General features: G+C 40.6%; 1 protein-coding gene across 1 annotated transcript in view; it reads left to right on the forward strand.

Annotated features, from left to right (window-relative positions):
* PHEX (phosphate regulating endopeptidase X-linked) overlaps positions 1-23,132 on the forward strand; it is a 231,325-nt gene that overhangs the window by 22,393 nt on the left and 185,800 nt on the right. The window contains exon 3 of the mRNA XM_063450262.1: positions 15,111-15,272. Within this exon, the coding sequence (XP_063306332.1) occupies positions 15,111-15,272 (162 nt within the window). The remainder of the gene's footprint in view (positions 1-15,110; positions 15,273-23,132) is intronic.

Below are 23,132 nucleotides of genomic sequence, written 5' to 3' on the forward strand. Positions count from 1 at the left end.
CCCAATTTGATTGGATACATCAACGCACTATCAACCAATGAGGAAGAAGGAGGAGGGTTTTTAAACCAGGAAGAGGAAGCAGCACATTACCGATTGAAAAAGCACGATGGACGGGCGAAACGCGTCTTGGAAGGATGAGAGTCATAGGACGTTAAAGCATTTTCGCTGTATTTTATTATTTGTTATTTTTAACCTTGTCAAGAATCTAAATGGATTCATACAAAGGTCCATCAAGCCTCCAAACTATCTGCTTCCAAAAGAAGGGCTGTGCCACCTATATAGACACATAAGCGAACACACCTAGAACCAGGTTCCTTGGGCTCTAGTAAAGATGAGCAGTTATTTATGGTATATATGAAACAACCTGGAAGTTTTGCTGTATAACACTAGGAGGATTATATCCTATTTTATTCACCTTTTGTCTCCCTGAGAGTATACATCATAGTGTCTGAAGGGGGGATTGTGTCACCTGAGTACACTACTGCAAATACGACCTGAGCCTGTCATATCTGGCTCAGAACCAAGTGAGTTAAACCATCAATACATCATACAGGGTCTTAATTGTATTATTGATCTGCACAATAGAGATCTTTTTTCATTTTAGGACACCAAACTAAACCAGTTGCTCCACATTTAGGGGTAGGTGTTTAACTATATATACACCACTTGATGTGGGAAAGAGAGAAACCCACTATAGTGTAGAAGCACCACAAAATACTTTTATTCTAAGCGCATTTTTTTTTTTAACACAAAGCACCTTTCTTCTATTATATTACAATGTTTATATTGCAATAAAAACAAATTATTTTTTTTGCTTACAGGATGTTAGAAAATATATATTTCCCCACCATATCTTTTGATTTCTGTACTACACTTGGAATTTTAATGTTTTGTAAAACTTTGTAAACTTAAAAAAAAAAAAAGAAAAAGTAATGGGTGGTGGACAGAGGCTCCATTGGCGGTAGTTAGGGGCCCTAAAATTACTTTCAGGATGGGAACGTTATGTCATCCACCTGGCCAACACCCATTGGCAGCAAGTGTGGTCCCTAATAGTCATAATCAGGAGGTAGGACCTATGGGTGATGGGTGGGGGCACTAATTAAATCTACAAAAAGATATGCCAGTAGTATGTCCCCCCATTTCTACCACACTCCCCCAGGTGACTATGTGTTCCCAGTCCTCTAACTTTCTCTTAATTAAAGGAAATAATTATAGCTACCATCCCTCACATTCAATTGATCAAAAAACAAAATGGTGCAATACAATTAATCAATTTTCACTCATGGGGGGCTTGTCGCAGTAAGCTGCCTGGTCAGAGAGCACTGTAAGACACATGGCAAATGGAAGCATATAGAGGTTTAAAATCTCCATTATAGTAATTTTGGAGTCTTAATAACCCCCATAGACTTTTTTTATTTATATATTTTATTTAGTTTTTAGCTTGTGCTGCCACTGGGCAAATGGTTTGGATTTCAAAAATAAATCCAAGCCCGTATTTCAAGTTTACGTGGCTGGATTTGCAGCATTTGGTCTGTATTTCAGCCATCCTGTGGAGTTCATTTAGGTCCACCTAGGGCCTGAATTATCAATTTCAAACATTATTAAATTGGCTAAATAGTGTCCGCATTTTGCAATTCAAATGGCCCGATGGTTTTGCCCCATTTCTACTCTAGTGAATAACCCCGATAGTCAGTTTTGGCTAAGCCTCCCAAGTGTCCTCGCAATTTCTTCTCATTTCACATCCCTTCCAGAATATGTGTTGACAGCCACTAGAGGCTGTCTTAGTGCTGCAATTTAAACATGACTGTTTCTCTGGAACTGCAATATTTTGCATTGCAGCACTAAGTGCAATAGGGGCAGTGTACCCAGACCACTTCAATTAGCTAAAGTGGTCTGGGTGCCTATAGTGTCCCTTTAAGTTAATATTTTTTCGTATGTATTTGTCATCTTAATGGCAGCTTTGCTTGAAGTTTGGATCCCTTTGTGGGAAGCAACTTAATTTTGTAAATAATTGTCATCTAGGGTTAGGCCCTTTTTTGTCGAACCCTTCCTGACCATGAACGTACCAGGTATGTCTGATATAAACCGTCCGTTAACGACCACAGACGTACCTGGTACGTCCATTAGTAAATCCCCACTAACCTGATCACCCGATGGTGATCGCAATCCTGGGGTTTGCCTGGGAGCTCAGGCAGACATCCTCTGCTCGATCCACTCTCCTGGGCAGGGCCGGATTAACATACGGGCTGATGGAGCTGCAGCTCCAGGCCCATGGAATAGGCCCATTTAAAAAAAAATATATATATATTTTTTTTTAACACACTACTCTTAGGTTTGTCACCTGACTGGTATTTTACTGGCATAGCCAGTATTTGAGGCTGCCTGGCCATGCCGGTATTGCAGTAATACCGGCAATACAAATGCAGGTATTTTTCTCAGAATAAATGGAGATTACTCTGCAATACCAGCACCGGCCATTAAGGGTCACTGTGTGTGGAGAGAGGCAGGGATAGGAAGTTACAGCATATCCCTCCGTGCCTCTCTCTACTACTCACTGATCCGAGGGGGAGCAGCTACACAGCACAGAGTCCAGACAGCAGCACCCAGCCTGCAGAGACAGATTACAGCTCAGGTAAGTGAGGGATGGGGGGAAAGGCAGCAGGGACACATGGGGACACTGAGACACTAGGGGACACAGACACTAGGGGACACATGGGGACACCAGGACACATATGGGGACACTGAGACACTAGGGGACACAGACACTAGGGGACACATGGGGACTACATACACCTTTTCTTTTTCTCAGACTATATACCAGGAACTTCTGCCTGCTAGTAAGAAGGTAATGGTGGACCAGTGAGTGCTAGGGGACAGTCCTTAGAAAGCATGGAGTGATCACATCATTAGATGCATTTATGTCAAGCTCAGGGTGCTGCCTGCATAGTATGCCCTTAGTTGGACAGCCTGCAGGATTGGCGGGCAGCCTGACATGCATTCATGCCAGGCTGTCCTTCAAATTCTTTGGACAGACATGCCTATGTTGGGCATGTTCTCCCCTTTTGGCAGGCCTGGTCACGTGTTCTTCCCTTTTGGCATGCCTGGTCATGCTCTCCCCTTTTGGCAGGTCTGGTCGCACCAGTGGCCCACCATTTTACCCCGCCCATTGACTTCCTGCTTCACTAGACACGGCTGTTAGGGGTTATGGATTTACTTGAAATATGAAAGCATAAATTAGAGCGAGATTAGCATAGAGCATGTGTTTTCTTATAGCTGCATCCTATGAGTTTCCCTCCAGCACCATCTCCATCAGATACATGACGCTTGGGAGGTATGACTGTTTTTGGTCGATAAGATTCCATAATTAGGCCCATCATAATTGTCAGCATCAGGCCCAATGGGCTCTTAATCCGGCCCTGCTCCTGGGCCATGTGAGTTCTCAGGCAGGCCCCCTAATGCCTGCACAAAAGTTTTAAAAGTTATTAAAAAGTTTTAAAAAGTAAATAAAAATACTTGGATCATATATATATTTAGTACTTTTATATGCACATACACAGACATAAATCATTATTAAAAGTGTGTTTTAATATTAATCTATATAATTATATTAATATTAAAAGACACTTAGAATAACGTTAATTATATATATATATATATATATATATATATATTTATATATATATATATATATATAAAATAAAAATAAAAACTCAATAAAAATAATAAATTAAATAAAAAAAGTTATATATCGGTTTAAATTTGTTCTAACTGTATTTTGATATTAATATACTGTGGCAAGGTCAGAGAGGCTTTCTATGTTAGTAATAGATTGGAGCAGGACAAAACTCAACTTCAATCTCCATAAAAAATTACATATTCAGACTCAGCATACATCAAACATAAACACTTCCAAAAATCAGCCAAATCCCTCCAGCGGATCAAAAGTTAGCTGGAGGTCCCTTTATGACCGACCGCAAGCACAATTTCCTGCCCAAAACAGTTCCATAGATTTGGGCTGTGCGGCCGGTCAATTTCATGCGGAAAAACGACTAAGTCCCATTTCGAACGGGACTTAGTCTCTGGAGCTGAAAAACAAAGTGTAGGAGAAGGTAAGGGTCAGCGGTGTTCGTTAACAGACACACACACACACACACACAGTCAGACACACACACAAACAGTCAGACACAGACACACACTAACATTAACATATATATATATTTATTTTTAACCTCCCCCCCCCCAGCCTCCTTACCTTTGGGAATGCTGGGGGGGTCTCTTTCTCCCTGGTGGTCCAGTGGCTGCTGGGCGGGCGGCAATGGCGGGTGGGCGGCTGGCGAGGGAGCACTTCCTCTGAGCGGTCTGCTAAGCTCCCTCGCGCACCGCCCACAAAGTGAGGCTGGGAACAGGAATATGACGTCATATTCCGACTTCCAGCCTCACTCTGCGGGCGGCGCGCGAGGGAGCTGAGCAAAGAGCTCAGAGGAAGTGCTCCCTCGCCGGCCGCCCGCCCGCCCAGCATGTCAGTTAGCCGCAAGGCTAACAAGGCATTTGCCCTGGGCATTTGGGGGCGGCGTTTTTTGCCGCCCCCTGGAAAATGCCGCCCAAGGCAAATGCCTTATTTGCCTCGCGGCTAAAACGTCCCTGGATTGGAGCGCTCTCTATTCCCACTCACTGCTTGGTATTTTGTTTTCTTTTGGTTTCACAATTATAGTGGTTTTGGAGTATCCACTAAAAGTGCACATAGCAGCTACAACAAATAATTCTCACTGAATAACTATTAAGCGCCTTTATTCTAGCCATATCCATTTTTGTATCTTTCTGTCAGTTAAGCCTGAGACTCTGAGAAAAAGGTACTGTGTGAAACCTGCTTAAAGTGCTGTATTTCATTTTGTTTAAAACTGGGAACCAGATAAGCTGGCCAGTTGGATAGTTAGTAACACTGTTGTTTAGTAAGTCTCCAAGTTGGAGTAGGATTTATTTTCTTTTTGTTTTATTTTGTGGGAGAGCACAACCTTGTAAATATTGTGGAAAGTGAAAATAAACTGCAGTACTATTTTATCCTGACTGTTGCATGTTAAGTTTATTGTGAAGAGCCTGACCATCCTGCCACAAGTGGTGTTAGAAGTGGGAATAGCTGTTTGAACCCTGTATTAACATGGAGGATGTGTTAAAGGCCTTACTGCATGCTACCACAGTGCAACATGAAGCTAGCCGGCTGATAACTTCTCAAATGGGGACAGGACGGTCAAAAGAGGACAAGACGGTCCTGAAAGAGACTGTGCAGCAACTCTCAAAAACTACCAGAGAAGAGCAAATCAGCGGTTCAAAGCCAATACGTGCAAATCAGTATCTGCAAAAGATGACGCCGCAAGATGATGTGGAAGCATTTCTCATTGCTTTTGAGCGAACTGCTATCAGAGAGCAATGGCCTCATGCTCAATGGGCTGGCATAGTTGCACCTTTTCTGCTTGGTGATGCTCAAAAAGCTTACTTTGACCTAGAGGAAGAGGCGGATGCAAGCTATGAGGTTCTTAAAGCAGAGATTCTTGCAAGGACTGGCGTGACTCCAGTGATCCAGGCCTAAAGGTTCTACAATTGGAAATTCCAGGAACAGAAGGCACCCAGGTCACAAATGTTTGACTTGATTCATCTGGCAAGGAGATGGTTAAAACCAGAGGGTTCAACACCTGCACAAATAATTAAGACATTAGTTTTGGATCGGTTCTTGCGAGGATTACCCCAAGGTCTGCGACAGTGGGCAGGACAGGGTAGCCCTACCACTTATGATTCAATGGTGGCGGTGGTAGAAAGATATACAGCAGTGAGAGAGTTGAAATCTACAGCACCATATAAAGTACAACAGAACCAAGGACTGATTCCAGGCTCAAAGACCTTGAACTATGGCACAATTCAAAAGCATGTAATACAGACCAGGAGAACCCCAGTTACCTGCTTTGAGTGTGGGAAGCTAGGACACATAAAGGCTGTGTGTCCACATTTGCAAGAACCTATAGAATGTGGGTATAATTCTGTAAATGAGGACTTTTGTGGACTGATCTGTTTGGTGGGGAAACATATTGAAACATGCATATATGATAAAACTGTTTTGTTAAATGGGAAGACAACAATAGCTCTTGTGGATTCAGGTAGTGACATTACCCTAGTGACAAGCAGTTTAATTCAGCCTTCTCAAATGATCCCAGAAAAGAAGGTTAAGGTACTTTGTGTGCATGGCTGTACTGTATCATGCCCTACTACCTCTATAAAAATAGGCTATCTTGGCCAAACATACCCAGTATTGGCAGCAGTTGTGCCTAAACTGCCACATGCTCTTATTCTTGGGCGCAATTTCCCAGGCTTTGAAAGCCTTATTCAGTGTGAATCCATAAGTGAGAGCCCTTTATGTATTTTTCTATTTACACACCCTGACTTGTTTTATGATCAATGTAAAAGGCGCAAGTAAAGGCGTGAACGAAGGGAAGATAAGCATAGGGCAACTATGAATTTACAAATGGCTTTGATTAATGAAGCTGAGAGTAATGAAGGTGTGGTCTTACCTAGCCCAAGTACTAATTCCACACCTTCAACTGAAATATTGATTAAACCTCATGTCCAAACCCTACAACAGGTTAATATTGAGGACTTGGGCATTGGTTCAAGTCAATTTGGAAGGGAACAAGTTAATGACTTAACATTGCAAAATGCCCGTTACCAAGTTATAGAAATGAATGGTACTATGGTTGATGGGAAATCCAGAGAGATGTATCCCCATTTCATTCTTAGAAATGACTTGCTTTACAGAGTGATCAAAGTTGAGGGGCTAGAGATTGAACTGCTTTTGGTACCCAGATCTTTCAGAAGGAAGTTGTTAGATCTGGTTCATTCTCACTTATTTGGGGGGCATCTGGGGGTTGAAAAAACTCAGGAAAGGATTCTAAGGAGACTTTTCTGGCCTGGGGTATATGAAGAGGTCAAGAGGTACTGTGCCTCATGCCCAGACTGCCAACTAGCAGCCCCAAAACCTCACTTAAGAGCACCCCAATCCCATTGCCTATAATTGAAACCCCTTTTGAGCGAATTGCTATGGATTTGGTGGGACCATTGGAATAGTCAGCTAAGGGTAATCAGTACATTCTGGTTGTATTGGATTATGCCACACGCTATCCAGAAGCTATTCCGCTTCGCAATACTGCTTCCAAAACCATAGCAAAGGAATTTCTCCAGGTATTTTCTCGGGTAGGGTTACCAAAAGAGATTTTAACTGACCAAGGTACCCCTTTTATGTCCCGACTAATGAAAGAGATATGCAAATTATTGCAAATAAAAGCCTTGAGGACATCTGTGTACCATCCTCAAACCGATGGCTTAGTAGAAAGATTCAATAGGACCCTAAAACACGTTGCGCAAGGTTGTAGGTCGAGATGGGAAAAATTGGGACACTCTCTTACCATACTTGCTGTTTGCTATTCGGGAGGTTCCCCAATCTTCTGTAGGGTTTTCCCCTTTTGAGTTCCTTTATGGTAGACACCCAAGGGGTCTATTAGATATAGCAAAGGAAGAATGGGAATAACAAACAGTACCTGGAAAGAATGTGATTCACTATGTAGATCAACTCAAAGAGTGCATTACACAAATTTCTCCAATAGTCAGGCAATACCTGGAAGAAGCTCAAAGGAGCCAACATGTTATCTACAACCGTCAGGCAGTAGTAAGGTCCTTCCAACCTGGGGACCGAGTGATGGTACTTGTTCCCACAGCTACATTGAATTTGGTTTTACTCTCAAAAAGTAAATGTAGAGGGGGATCTCGGGCCTGCCACGCTGGAAGCTTACATGAGACGGCAGTTTAGGCTTAACCCTTGACTCTTTCACGAAGAGCACACTCAATGAACCTCTCAATGAAGCAATGGGTCGCAAAAACCTAAGACTAAGCCAGCCGACTGCCAGAAACAACTAGGACATCGGGCAAATGCTTACCTCAGAGCCGTGCACAAAACAAATGGCGTCCTCACGGCCTGAGGCCCCACTCACTCCACCTGAAGAAAATATCCCAGATCTGGAACCCTGCTATCAGCAGATAGTGATGCTCAGTCCACAAAGAGGAACATATATAACCTTTTCCTCCACATACAGACATAACAGCAGTGAAAACAGCGATCCAAACAGTAACCGCCAGGCTTCACACGTCGGAGGCAGACATAAAAACCTTGAAGCAGAGCATGGACAGCCTTGGAGACACTATCCAACACCTCAGCTCCTCTTACTCTCATCTAGCAAGCCAAATGGAAAAATTACAGGACAGAAGCAGGAACAGAAACATCAAGATACGTGGAGTTGCTGAAACACTCTCCCCCGAGGAACTTCCATATCTCATCAGTTGTCTGATTAGCTTTTTGCTACCTACAAGATCAGCCAAACAATTCTCATTTGATGGAGTGTACCGCATAGCCAAGTCTCCCCAAGCTCCAGCTGCTGCTACCCGAGACATCATACTGTGCTGTCAGTAGTATGCCGATATATTAAATTTTTTTCCCTTAAGGGGAAAATGCCACTGCAAAGCCACGCTACACTGGAGAAAATCGATGCAACCGATTACCAAAACCCTTCCAAGTGCGTGACTGGCATACCGCTGGTCCTATCCCAGAGCCATCATAGTCATCAAAGATGGGATTGTCATTTTTGAACATTAAAGAGGAATTGGAATATGTAAATATGTAAATCAACCTCAGGAAGATCTCTATATAGACGCTGGTTATAAGACTCATACAAAACAAGCTCAAATCTTACAGTTTCAGTTTATCTTTTTTGTAATGCCGTATTAGGAAGGTGTTGTGTAGATTAACTAGCAAGGAGAGACAGGGATTCCTAAGCATGGTTATGTTTGCAATGGTTATGTTTAATGTCAAATCTGAGTTTCATTAATTTAAGGTGTTCGGAAAAACTTGAACTGCCAAAGAATTGGCTTTATCAGTGTTTATTTAAAAGTAGTGAGAGATCCTCCCTTGGAAACTGGTACTGAATCTGAACTGGTACTAAAAAATGCAAAGGAAATTAACCCCTTAAGGACCAACGCCTTTTTGGCACTTTTGCCATGCATTTATTTTACCACAATTTCCACTTTCTGTTTAAGCGCACCCTTATATAATATCTAATATTATAATATATTAATCTAATATATTATTATTATTATATTATAATATATCATTTTAGAAAGGAGAAATTGGGCTTTTTTTGATACCCTATATGTATACATAACACAATATCAAATATGAATACAATATTACAATACACAACTAGTGTAACTAAATAAAACTAAGTCATTTTGTTAATGAAAACGGATTGTTCATATACCCAATATGTCTAGGATTTCAATAAATTTTTAGAAGTTAGAAAACAAATATTGCAAGGAGAAAATTATAATTGTAAAGCTAAGATTTAGCAAAATTTGGCATGCAGAAACTTTTATAGTAGTCACAGAAGCCAAAACTACTATACAAAGGTATATATTTGTAGAGAGTGCATTCCCCAAGCTACTTAGCCAAGAGCATTTTGGAACTCTTCATTTAAACATTTTATCACGAATTTCCATCAAAGTATTGAATTTTTGTGTGTTTTTTTTTTTTGTTTCACACGTTTTTTATTTTGGGTAAATACACAGGCCACGCATGTTCCACAACATCCCATATTTGTATTCTGCTGCAGTTCACGATTACAATGATAACTCGAATATTTGGAGTGGCACTGATGAATAGAGCTAAACCGTATTTCAGTGAAAAAATATTCCAATAAACATAAATGTGAAAAAAACAAGAGAAGTTAAATACTAGATTAGATACACCTACACATGCCAATGCTTAAATTGTCCTAAATAACCTTTAATATGTTGCTTGGAAAGTCATGCGTGGTATGTCTACTAAATGGTTAAAAGGAGAGGAGGAAAAAATATCATGGAGTGGAGATATACTTATAAAGGGACTAATTACGTCCTCAGAGATGCTTGTGAGGATAAGTGTATAGTCTGAGACACCTACCAAATATCTCACAAAGTGCTCCACTAGAGATAAACTGTAACGGATCGCCTGGCACCCCGACTGGGTACCTCCGTTAAAGGATGCTCGTAGCGTTTCCTGAGGACTCCAAGCACTCTGGCAGACACCACAATCACCGTATCAGAGAAGCATATAAATCCTCTCAAGCATATGAATGCTGTATACAGCCGAATAGGACAAACCATGCAAATAGGTTTCCACTCCTAGCAGTCAAACTGGAACAGCATACAATAAATCCTCCCCCAATAATGAGACGGCACTTCACTTTGAGGGTTAAGCAGGAACTCAGGCTGGCACTCCCAGCCTGGTTTTTATTACAGTTGTTGAGAATACAGGTCCGCCCACAGGGAGGGACAAAACAACCAATCAATCGGTACAATACACACAGACAATCCCACACAAAATCCTCCCCTCTGCCTGTAACAGGATTACTGAACACAATGGGTAATCTCATTATTACAGGCAGAGGAATACAGTTTTATAAAAAATATCACAGGGACCCCAAAACATGGGTGAACCACATATCCAAAATTCACCCAGATCCATTCAGTAGTTTGGAAGATACAGTTTAATGCAGATTCCGCAGAACATATACAGATTATATAAAAAAATAATTACTGTATAATGTGTCCCCTGTTGTATAGTTTAAAACTACTGCACGATGTCTTTGTGTGCCAAATACCGGCGAGATGGCACCGTGTAGAAAAGTCACAACAATGTCTGTGAGTTAAAATGGCCGCCATCCATTGTTCTCACCATGTGCTCCATCCATTGTTCTCACCATGTGCCTCTGATACATGAAATGGTGGTCACCCAGTAACTCCACAGTATGTCCCCAGATGGTTCTTAAAGGGCCAGTAAGGTCATACATAATCCATTATGCCCAAATATTGTACTTGAAGGGCCATATCTCCCAGGGACCATAACCACAGGGCAGGAGGCGAGCAAGCAGTCCCCTCCAGGAAACTGGGGCAGACTCTGGTGCAGGGTCCAGTCCGCTACATAAACTATATAGGGAGACTGCAGGAGACTTAATCCTTCTATGATATAGCGAGGAAAAAAATTAAACAATGCTAAAAACAGTAAGCATCTACCTAAGGTGAACAGTATGTGTAACTCTAAATAGTGGCAGATGGAAAGCCTGTATAAGGATGTGATATCATTGAGACTAAATCCAAACCTGTAGTGAACAAGGCGCAGACTGATACTGTAATAATGCAATAAAGTGTCGAGTGAACCTCGACCTGACCGAAGTCCGAACCCTGAGAGTAGAGAAGTGAAGACCAGAAACCCTACATAGAACCAATCCATCACCAAAAGCCCAAAATTGTAAACATAAAATAAAAGAAATAAGCGTATGAAAACGCCCGACGTGCTTTTCGGCGCTATAGTAATGCGCCTTCGTCTGGGGCTAGCCCGTCGGGCGTTTTCATACACTTAGTTCTTTTAATTTAGGTTTATAATTTTAGGCTTTTTGTGACTGATTCTTAGTGTTAATTTACCTGGAGAGGAGTGGTTCTCTGTAGGGTTTCTGGTCTTCACTTCTCTACTCTCAGGGTTCGGACTTCGGTCAGATTTCCTTAGACCCTCTACCCTTAGCGTGTACAACAGATATTTAATATCTCTATTCAATCGAGGGCACCTAGAGGAGTATTTAGGATTCCCCTTCAGTCTGGTCAGATTGCTCCGGAATTAGTGACTTTGTATAGATCATTGTGCATTGTTAGCCTGCAATTCCAGTCAGGGAGTCCTGAGGGATGTATCATTATATCATAGGTTTATCTACTTAGGAGTACAACCTGCCTAGGGTATTCAGGTAGCGGACCGTTACTAGTATCAGTTTATAGCGGGTCTTTCCTGGTACACTTGTACCGAACATTTAGTATTTCTAACATTGATGGTTTAATCATTATCCGTGCAGATACTACTATCTATTGGATGGTTTTTATAATATGGCTATCTCTCTGAGCATACCGGAGTGTCAACCTTCTGTGGCTAAACTTTATTAGATAGTCCAACTGACTACGGATCTCGTTAGTTGCTACATATTATCTTTTGAACATCTAAGTATCAGTTAGAGGTTCACTCGACTCTATAATGCATTATTACAGTATCATTCTGCGCCTTGTTCACTACAGGTTTGGATTTAGTCTCAATGATATCACATCCTTATACAGGCTTTCCATCTACCACTATTTAGAGTTAACACATATTGTTCACCTTAGGTAGATGCTTACTGTTTTTAGCATTGTTTAATTTTTTTCCTCGCTATATCATAGAAGGATTAAGTCTCCTGCAGTCTCCCTATATAGTTTATCTCTAGTGGAGCACTTTGTGAGATATTTGGTAGGTGTCTCAGACTATACACTTATCCTCACAAGCATCTCTGAGGACGTTATTAGTCCCTTTATAAGTATATCTCCACTCCATGATATTTTTTCCTCCTCTCCTTTTAACCGTTTAGTAGACTTTCCAAGCAACATATTAAAGGTTATTTAGGACAATTTAAGCATTGGCATGCGTGGGTGTATCTAATCTAGTATTTAACGTCACTTGTTTTTTTCACATTTATGTTTATTGGAATATTTTTTCACTGAAATACGGTTTAGCTCTATTCATCAGTGCCACTCCAAATACTCCAGTTCCAATACGGAACATTTCTCCTATTGTACTAAATATAGGGTTAGGCCCCTAAGATTTGGAGGACACATTTACCCCTTAGGCGGTTAACTTCTGGAATAAAAGGGAATCATGACATGTCACACATGTCATGTGTCCTTAAGGGGTTAAAGGGACCTACATTTATTTACTTCCCTACAATGATAACCCACATGTTTATCTTTTCCCCTAATTCCGCCGTGAATCCTTATCCAACCACTAACCAAACCTATTGTCCTCATATAGTCAGAGGTGAGGTTAACCAGTTATTGCAGTTAGCCTTGTGTACTGCGGTTGATCTCAAAATGACTTGCAGTACATCAAGTCATTGATTTGTGGCCATTTAGATCTCCTTTATGTGACCACAAAGTATCATTGGTGGCACATTTGTTTATTGCATATTTTATGAGGTCTTTTGATGATTTGTTTTGTAACATTTGTTTTTGGTACAGTGAGATTGTTAGAACAGTTAATTGCCATATGCATGTGGAATTCTGACTGGTTTAGTAATTGAGGTTCCTACTCAGGCCTTGCTGGCCACTGAACTATCTATTTATGGCTAGCAAGTAATCGACTATCACTTAAAGATAAATATATAGCAAAAGCCAAAAGTCGATGTTTTATTTATATATTTGTTCAGGACAAACAAAAGAAATATATGAAATGAAAATATAATTTTGGCCATATCATGCATTAGTGCACATGTAACTCATACAATATGCACATCCATTATATCCATTATAGTAGACCTGAGATTTTTGCACTTTTGCACTGACTACATATCTATTGGTTGCACTATTATTAACAATGGACCACTGGACATGACATGTAGATTAGGTAAACCCCTGAAGTGCTGCATGTACTACACAAACACTCATGGCATTACTGGACGAGTACATAGTTCCTACGTGCTTGGATGGTGTTTCTGTGTAGATGCCTACGCACACATGAGAAGGCCTTATAACTGTCCTATTTTTAGTAGGACTGTCCTGATTTTTAAATCCTGTCCTGCTGTGCCACCTTTGAGGTTGCCAGGGAATTGCTCCCAATAAGCATAGCACAAGTACACCATTAGATACTGAAGTAGTCATAGCAACACAGAATGTGATGGCAGATAAGAACCATTCAGCCCATCTAGTTTGCCCAATTTTCTAAATACTTTCATTAGTCCCTGGCCTTATATTATATCTAGGATAGCCTTATGCCTATCCCACGCATGCTTAAGCTCCTTCACTGTGTTAACCTCTACTACTTCAGCTGGAAGACTATTCCATGCATCCACTACCCTCTCAGTAAAGTAATACTTCAGGATATTATTTTTAAACCTTTGCCCCTCTAATTTAAGATGATGTCCTCTTGTTGTGGTAGTTTTTCTTATTTTAAATATAGTCTCCTCCTTTACTGTGTTGATTCCCTTTATGTATTTAAATATTTCTATCATATCCCCATGATGCTTGCAGTTACCCTGTAACTCCTACACTACTCCTGCTCGAGTCCTGCAGGGACGCGTGGGAACGGTGTTCCAGCATTTTTTTTACAGCCGGAACGCCGTTCCCGCTATTCCTGCAGGCACTCAGGGGGCGGCTTTCCCACTCCCAAATGCCTCCTGTGTTCCCACTGTCATGGGGGGCCCAAGAGGTGGCCTAATGGCCACCTGATGGACCCACCTGGCGGGCGCCTGTCATCATATCAGACGCGGTGAGGGAGCTGTGTTCTCTCTGCTCCCTCTCACCGCACGCCGTTTGCTGATGCCGGAAGCCAGAATATGACGTCATATTCCGGCTCCCGGCATCAGTAGACAGCACGCGGGGCGAGAGGGAGCAGAGAGAATACAGCTCCCTCGCTGCGTCTAATATGGAGACAGGCGTCTGCCCCACTGGACCCCAGGGACAGGTCCATGCCAGCTCTCCAGGTAAGGAGGCTGGGTGGACAGTTTTTTTATTTAAAAAAATTATAATAATTTGTGAGTGTGAGTGTGTGTGTGTCTGTGAGTGTTTGTGTGTCTGTGTCTGAGTATGTGTGTGTCTGTGAATGTGTGTGTCTTTGAGTGTATGTGTCTGAATGTATGTGTGTGTCTGTGAGAGAGTGTGTGTGTGTGTGTGTGTATATATATATATGTGTGTATGCACATTTAAACTTTATTCCCCAGGACTTGACCCCTGAAAATACTCAACATTTAGTCTTTGGTCTATATGATGTCTCCAGAACCCTAAGATGTCATTATATTCAAATAATATGTGGTCTTATTCTATATATAAATGTAATAAAAAAATACGGATTTAAAACTTATGGACAGTCTGTATAGATATTATTAAACAAACGCGGCTTTAGCAATCCATAATTGTAATAACATAGTATATTCCTATTTTGTCTTCCTTTTTCTTTTATGTATATACGCATACAGCTGCTTTAGTTCAAAACAAAATGAATTTCTCCGTCGATCCCTGCAACAACTTTTTCCAATATGCCTGTGGTGGATGGATACAGGGAAACCCCATTCCAGATGACATGACGAACCATGGAATCTACCCATGGCTCAGGAATAATGTGGATCTTAAAATTAAAGGTAAGTTTAATTGTAGAACTGTTATCTGTCAAACATTTTTTGATTTTCTGTTTCAATATGCATAAGTGGAAACTGCACATTTGTCTAGAAGAGTAGTTGGTGGCTTATGCCACAATTAATGATATAACCAGATGGGAACATGAAGTTGTAAAGTATGTGAAAAGTTTTCCTAACCATTAAACATTTAATATGAGCTTGTTTGAGTTGGACCCTCAACACCCTCTGTTCCTGTGCGTCCAACTCTTCTTGTTGCAAATACTTGTCTGTTAGTCCACCCATTGCACAGTACTGGGAAATTAGTTGGCACTTTATTATTAATAATAATATTACCGTATATTATCACTGCAAAAAGTAAATATGCTAAATCTTGTTGAAGAACATATATTGTCTAAAATACCAAAAAAAGTTTAACTCGTAAATGTTTTTATGAAATGGAATCTAAGGAATATCACCCCCTAATAAAAGCAAAATAAATATTCAGCAAAAAGAAAAACTGTAGTTCTCCTTCTTGCTAAATCTCAGAATGTTTTCAAATCTCACAATCCATCCCCTAAACGTATTGAAAATTAATTGCACACATATACGTTTCCTAGATAAGCAACATGTGCTGGTAAAAGATCTGTTACAACTGAGCATTAAAAACTCGATGTTTAAAGTAAAGTAAAACTGCATATAATTTATTTGCCCCCTAGGCTACTAAAATCAATCCAAATAAAATCCCCTCCAGCGTTTCATATTGACAAATTGATATTTCAAGATTGTTCAACTCCATGAGATACTGGGGTCGAATAGGAAACACCAATATGAAACGCATTGATTGTTGTCTGAAACGCTGGTTGGCTTGCTGAAGGGGTATTTATTTTTTGTTCTATGTTTTTGGATTGATTTCAGTACTCCAAGATGCGATTCAATTATATCCTGCTTTACTTTACTACGGATTAGTACAGTTTTTTTTTTTAATTCTTTATTTTTGTAGTGCGTAATAAATTAACATACGCCTGCGAGGTGCCCCAAAGGCAATCCTCAGGCCCAATACAAACCGCTGAACATAGGGGTACAGGATGAGACAAGCACATTTTTACATAACATTGGGGATGATATCGCTTGACATTGGTTAAAGATTAGCGCGATGACATATATTTTACACATATGAGTTGTGTTGAAGAATTGCGTAGAGAATTAACACGAAGAATTTGTATAGTCAGTTGCATAGTGCTGTTGCTCAATTAAGTTGCAGAAAATGAAGATAATAAAAATACAACCAAAAGAAAAATTGCATTGGCTCCGTTTACATATCTGTGATACAGGGCCGGCGCATCCATAAGGCGGCTCAGGCGGCCGCCTTAGGGCGCACCGGCCCGGGGGGGCGCAAACGTCCGGGTGACCGGCAGGAGGGAAGCGCACAGCTCCCCTCTCCTGCCGGTCACTTCTTGTAGCGTGACCGAGCGCAATACGGCAGTGCCGCGGACTGTGTGGAGGGGGCGGGGACATGAACACGTCATATCCCTGCTCCCTCTAGCACACAGCGCGGCTGGCGCCCAGCAGGGGCGGAGCTACCGCCGGCCCCCTCACGTCAGCATGGGAGCAGAGAGGAGGCAGAGAGGAGGGGGCTGGGTGCTGGGCAGGACCAGCTCCTCCAACTCCCAACTACCTCAGGCAGCACTTTGAAACTCAGGTAAGCCACCCTCCTGAACCTGTCTGTCACTGTGTGTATGTCTGTCTGTCTGTCAGTGTGTGTGTGTGTGTGTATGTCTGTCTGTCTGTCAGTGTGTGTATGTATGTCTGTCAGTGTGTGTATGTCTGTCTGTCTGTGTGTGTGTATATCTGTCTGTCAGTGTGTGTGTGTATATCTGTCAGTGTGTGTGTGTGTATATCTGTCTGTCAGTGTGTGTGTGTGTCTGTCTGTCAGTGTGTGTGTGTCTGTCAGTGTGTGTATGTCTGTCTGTCTGTCAGTGTGTGTATTTCTGTCTGTCAGTGTGTGTGTATTTCTGTCAGTGTGTGTGTATGTCTGTCAGTGTTTGTGTGTATATGTCTGTCTGTCTGTCAGTGTGTGTGTGTATATGTCTGTCAGTGTGTGTGTGTATATCAGTCTGTCAGTGTGTGTGTATATCAGTCTGCCAGTGTGTGTGTATATCAGTCTGTCAGTGTGTGTGTGTGTATGTCTCAGTGTGTGTGTGTATATGTCTGTCTGTCAGTGTGTGTGTGTATGTCTGTCTGTATCATTGTGTATGTCTCTATATGCCTCTCTGTTTCTTTATGTCTGTGTCTGTATTTCTGTGTGTGCCTGTGTCTGTATGAATATATGTCTGTGTTTGCATGACAATGTACCTGTATGTGTAGATTGTATGACTGTGTTTGTTTGATTGTGTGCCTTTTAGAACTGTGTGTCTGTATATCTTTGTGACTGTGTGCCTGAATAATTATGTCTGTGTGTTTGTATGGTTGTGTGTCTGTATGTTTGTGTATTTGTGCATGTATGTATTTTTGCCTGTATCCATGTCTATGTGGGAGAAAAAGAGAGATAGATAGGGACTGGGGGCAAGAAAGAGACAGAAAGGGGCTGGCGGGGAAGTAAGAAATACATAAGAGGGATTGTAGGAGACACACTAAAGGGCACAAAGGGGCCAAAGGGGTAAGACATTGAAGAGGTTGGATATGCAACACTAATGGGGGTAAGAAATTCAAAAGGGGGCTACGAGACACAGAGTTGAAGATGCATTGTTTATTTTTTGGGGGGAGGCGTGGGGTGGGGCGTCAAAATGCATCTTCGCCTGTGTAGTCAAAAATCCTAGCACCGGCCCTGCTGTGATATAGAGCGATTAGATGGAAAGCTTGCATGAACCAGTGGCCTAGAGCAGTTGCCTAGTGTGTCGCATAGAGCAGTAACATTGGCCCACAACTGAGTGCTATGGTTTAGATCCAGAGTACAGTTTTTTTTTTAATGCTCATTTGCAACTGATCTTTTTCCCTGCATCTCCTTATAGAGGTTAGTACGCACCGAGCAGTTGCAAAAGAGCAGTGGGGACTCTAATATCAAACACTGTGAGCGATTTATATTGAATAAGGCATGGGTAATGCTGACTTTGCTCAATTATATAACTGACAATCTATTAGCCATCCATAATTTTGCTTATGGAAGTACTAGTGTAAGTCCTTTTTCTGTTTGTAAATAAATCATATCTTTTTTTTTTTCAATTGGATGACATGGTTTTATCCACTAAAGTAGCTTTAAATTATTATTTAAACAGACATTATCAGTGCATTGCACATTAATCTTCCATCCCATGATAGAGGTAAGGTACCAACTTTTCCTATTTGTATGCTACGACAAAACGTTGTATTGGTGATGGCAACAAATATGTTTTAACTAATAAGCCCTTTAACCCCTTAAGGACCAAACTTCTGGAAGGGGTTAAATGACTTAATTGTTTGGTTTAAATAAAAAATAACGTCGGAGCCAACTATATATGATCACATTAGATATACTTAAATGTTTTTGTTTTTTTCTGGTTAATTTTGGCTGCTCTAAGTAGTGACTTTTCCAACAGAATTTCAGAGTGGAATTCTCAGTTGTGCGAATTACATTTATTTCATGTACGTTTGCAATATGTATAGCGCTCATAAATGTTAAGCCACGTTCATGATAAAAATCTTTTCCACACACACATTTAGTGATAGGGCACTGATAAGGAAGTCAAGAGATAAGATTTTTTTCCATGTTTTTTTTCTTCTGTTTATATGAATAACTAACCTTGGAACATTCACCAGTGCATCAGTCTTAGATGCCTGCTGCCACACAACTACAGAGGATGGAAAATTACCATTAACACTCAAACTCATAACTCATAATAGCATTATACGTGTACTAATCAGTTCATAGACACCAACCCCTCACAACAACAACAAAAAAGTGAACACAAGTGATCAACAGTAAGAAGAAAAACTCACTTGTGCAAAAATACCAACTCTACATGAAAGGATTCAGATGTTGTGAAGAACATGTTCTTCTTTTGGACCACACTTGTTCCATGGCTGTTATGCCATGACAGGTGGTAGTCACAGCTGATGTTAAGGCAGCGCTGAGACACATTGACGTGTGTTGACTCCACATTTGATAAACGGAAGACATTTTATCTTAGGCAGCATTTTAACAGGTGCTTTATAGGTACTGAAAACATCACTAGGAACAAGCCCATCACCTACCAAATAGAAAGTGTTTAAAAAGACCTGACAGCTTCACATGATGACCTACGATGACAACATAAGGCTCCTCAACTAAAAGCTCTGGATGAAATGTTCTCTACCAATCTACAAACCAACCTCCCAGTCCAACTGAAGCCCTAATTTTAGTCGGGTTCATGCTCTCAAGTCCCCATGGGCTGCAGCCATCAGTTTTTCTCCTTGAAATTTTTCCTCTCAGGCAATCTGTAGCCTCAATCAGTAAGAACATTGGGTGATTGTCTCAGCTACCTTCCAGACTTAATTTGGGGAGGCAGTCTAGTGCGGGGAAATGCGAAAATGATGCCAGTGTTTGGAATTTAGCACCATGATCTAGGTGCACTATTTACAATCCATGGATTTGATTATTTAATTTCTCAAATATAATTTAATCTAGTTTAAAATATTACCTTGTACAACTCAAATATATGTCCTTCTCTGTGTGGATAAACAGGTGTATATGATTATATTCATGCCAAAAGGGTGAGATTCAACAGAAGTACGGATTGTGTCAGGAGGGCTCCCATACTTCTAACTCTTGGAAATAAACTTCCCCTACATATCCTAAAAATATGATGCACTGATTTAACTGATATAAGTAATAAGAGGAAATCTGTAACAAAAAATTTCAGTTGCACTGGTACTTAAAATTCCATGTTGAAGTATTATATATTGGTTTATGCATTGCAAATCCATTTCTTTGTGATACGTGTAAGTCATTGTTTTGTGTCCTATGAGTACCTCCTTACTGAACTTATTACTCGTTATTATGATTTGTATTTATGTAAAAGCAGTTTCAATTTGGACCACGCATTTACATGATTGAGCCAAAATATCAACTTAGCTAGCAAACATGGGATTTTAGTCTACGTAGCCAAGAATACTTAGTGAAATGTTTATTTAAGACATTAGAATCAGTTTCATTTGCTGAGGATTTTCTAAAGTTTGTTTATACGATCAGTTTTATTGTTTTGTTCTGTTAGATAATGAAATGGAGTTGACACCAAATAATCAGTAAACAGATGTTCCGAACTGAACTAAATAACAAATTATTATTTTCCCCCAAGAAGACTTATGAACTGCTTCAAAGCTTATTTAACCCCTTAACCCCTTAAGGACCAAACTTCTGGAATAAAAGGGAATCATGACATGTCACACATGTCATGTGTCTTAAACAGAATAGCGAAGATTTATAAAAATGTTGATAAAAAGAAAGTGAGGAACATTTGTAAAAGAGGATACATTACGGTTGAAGCCAATAGAAAATTATTTTTATTCTATTCGTTTCCATGGCAACTGAGTCACTTTCAGAACATTGCTTCAATTTTCTGTTGGCAACATGTTTGTAAATCTCACTCAATGCTTTTGTTATTAATATAGTTAGTACAAATGTGTATTATTTATAGTATAGGTTTTTGTTGATATGATACTCATAAATGATTTCTCTTTAGGGTACTTATCTATTATATTCCAGCCACTGCATTATGTTACACTCTGGACACTGTGACTGCAATGGTGGTAGATTTACCCTCTTCATCCCGAAGCTTCTGGCAAATCCCTTTATATTGTGGCAGTCCTGCCCTGTCATCTGTTTGAAGTAGCTAAACTACCTTTTTTTATATTCTTACAATCCAGATTTGGGTGACCTTTTCTTAATTGTGTATTTACACATACACGTATACGTCAGTATATAGTCACTCTGACCACTTGATATAAATGAAGTGGTCTGGGTACAATGTCCCTATCCTTGTAACCCAGTAATATAAAACACTATGTGAGAAACTGCAATGTTTACTGTGACGGACCGCCTAGCACCCCAGCTTGGTACCTCTGCCAAGTATGCTTCCTAGCTGTAACCAGGATAGACGGAGTCTATCCAGAGCTTTCCCACCCTAGATCAGGGTCTTGTGCTACTGATTCAAGTGATCAAGCTCTCCTGTAGAGTGTATAGCTGTATAGCCGTCTCACCCAAGCATTAGTGGAGACTTAGTGAAGGGTGAATAAGAAGTGATTTTCTTGAGCAAGCACACAGATTTATACCCAGACCCTCAGCAATGTTTCTCCATTCATTGTAGAATAAGCCCGTCCAGGCACCTCTGTGTCTGTGAGATAATTGAATCAGCTCTCGGTTACAGAAAGTGCAAAGCACAAAGTACCCTAAAACACATCCAATGTAAGTGAGCACCCCCATCGGAGGTGGCTGGCCTAATTTGGATGGAGGTCAAAGTTTTAGCAGGTCGCGGCTACCCTCCAATCCGGCACAGAGTTCCATGGCGCTGGGGTGAAAGTCCCGGTCACCCAAAACAGCTGTGCTTTTCTTGAGTTTGTCTGGCTCCCCCAAGTCCAGGGTATCTTTGGGTTCCTCATTACCTCCTCTATCGCCCCTCCAATAGGTGCCCTACTAGGTGATACTTTTTACATATTTGTTAGATTTAGTTATACCGTAGGTAAATATAATATTATAAATCCTGGGAAGTGTCTGATCCTCTTTAACCTTTAGCTAACGACTCAAATATTGTAAATGGCATTCTCTTGGCAACCCATTCAAGTGTAAAAAATAGCTTTTAACCATATTGAATCATTCTTTCATTTTATTATAATGCTAAAATATTTTCTAACCCCCAAAAAGTATTCATTAGACTTCCTGTCGTGTATACATTGCACTGTGGTAAGTAGTAATGAACAACATATTGTGATCAGTAGCCTGGGGCCTGAGGAAAGTCTTGCATCATTATGTTTTCTCTCTTTGTATTTTCACTCCACCTTTTTATTTTCACTTACATTGAATATACATATATAGGTCACTTTAATTGTATCTGAAAGTCCTACAGGTATCTGATCTATTTGCAGGGTGACTTATTGTTATTGATTATAAGGTATTCTTTATTTTTCTTTCTTTCAAAGCTGAACAATGAGATATTTAGATAGGCTGCTGGAGTTTTATTTAAATATGCACAGGATTACATTGCCTATGGATCAACATTCTTAGAAAATGTTGACGACCAACATACTATATTTCTAAATTAAGTATAATTTTGAAAGGATACTGTCCAGTTATGTCAATATGTTTTGATATGCTATATTATGTAGTTAAGAAATCGAATGCTATCTTACAAGTCACATTTTACAGGTGCCTAAAGGGACACTCCAAGCACCATAATCACTACAGTTCTCTATCAGTTCAGACAGAGAGCTTCCAACTCTCTGTCTGAAATATGCCTGCCTTCCCAGGGCTTAGCCTTTTGGCTGAGCGTGACCAGCTGATGTTCTCAACCAATTAGCTAGAGAGCAAATCGAAACATCTGCTTAGGATGCTGCTCTTGGTGGACACGAGCTAAGAAGTCAAACTATTCTTAAGCAGTCATGACTACTTTCAATTAAGGGCACCAGGACACTCCTGGTACTATAACTATTACAGCTCACAGTAGTGATTATGCTATGTGGAGCAGTGGTGTATTATGGTTTTGTGTTGCCTAGGCATGACAAAACTTGGGCACCCCCCAATCTAAATTTGCCGCACCTCTGCCTATTTAAAACCAACACGCTCTTTGACTAACAGACATACGCCCTCACTGATGCACACAGTGACATACACTCACTGACAGATACACAGTCATTGGCACACATACTGTCAAACCAACA

This window comes from Pelobates fuscus, chromosome 1 (genome assembly GCF_036172605.1).
Source record: "Pelobates fuscus isolate aPelFus1 chromosome 1, aPelFus1.pri, whole genome shotgun sequence".
Classification (NCBI taxonomy): domain Eukaryota; kingdom Metazoa; phylum Chordata; class Amphibia; order Anura; family Pelobatidae; genus Pelobates; species Pelobates fuscus.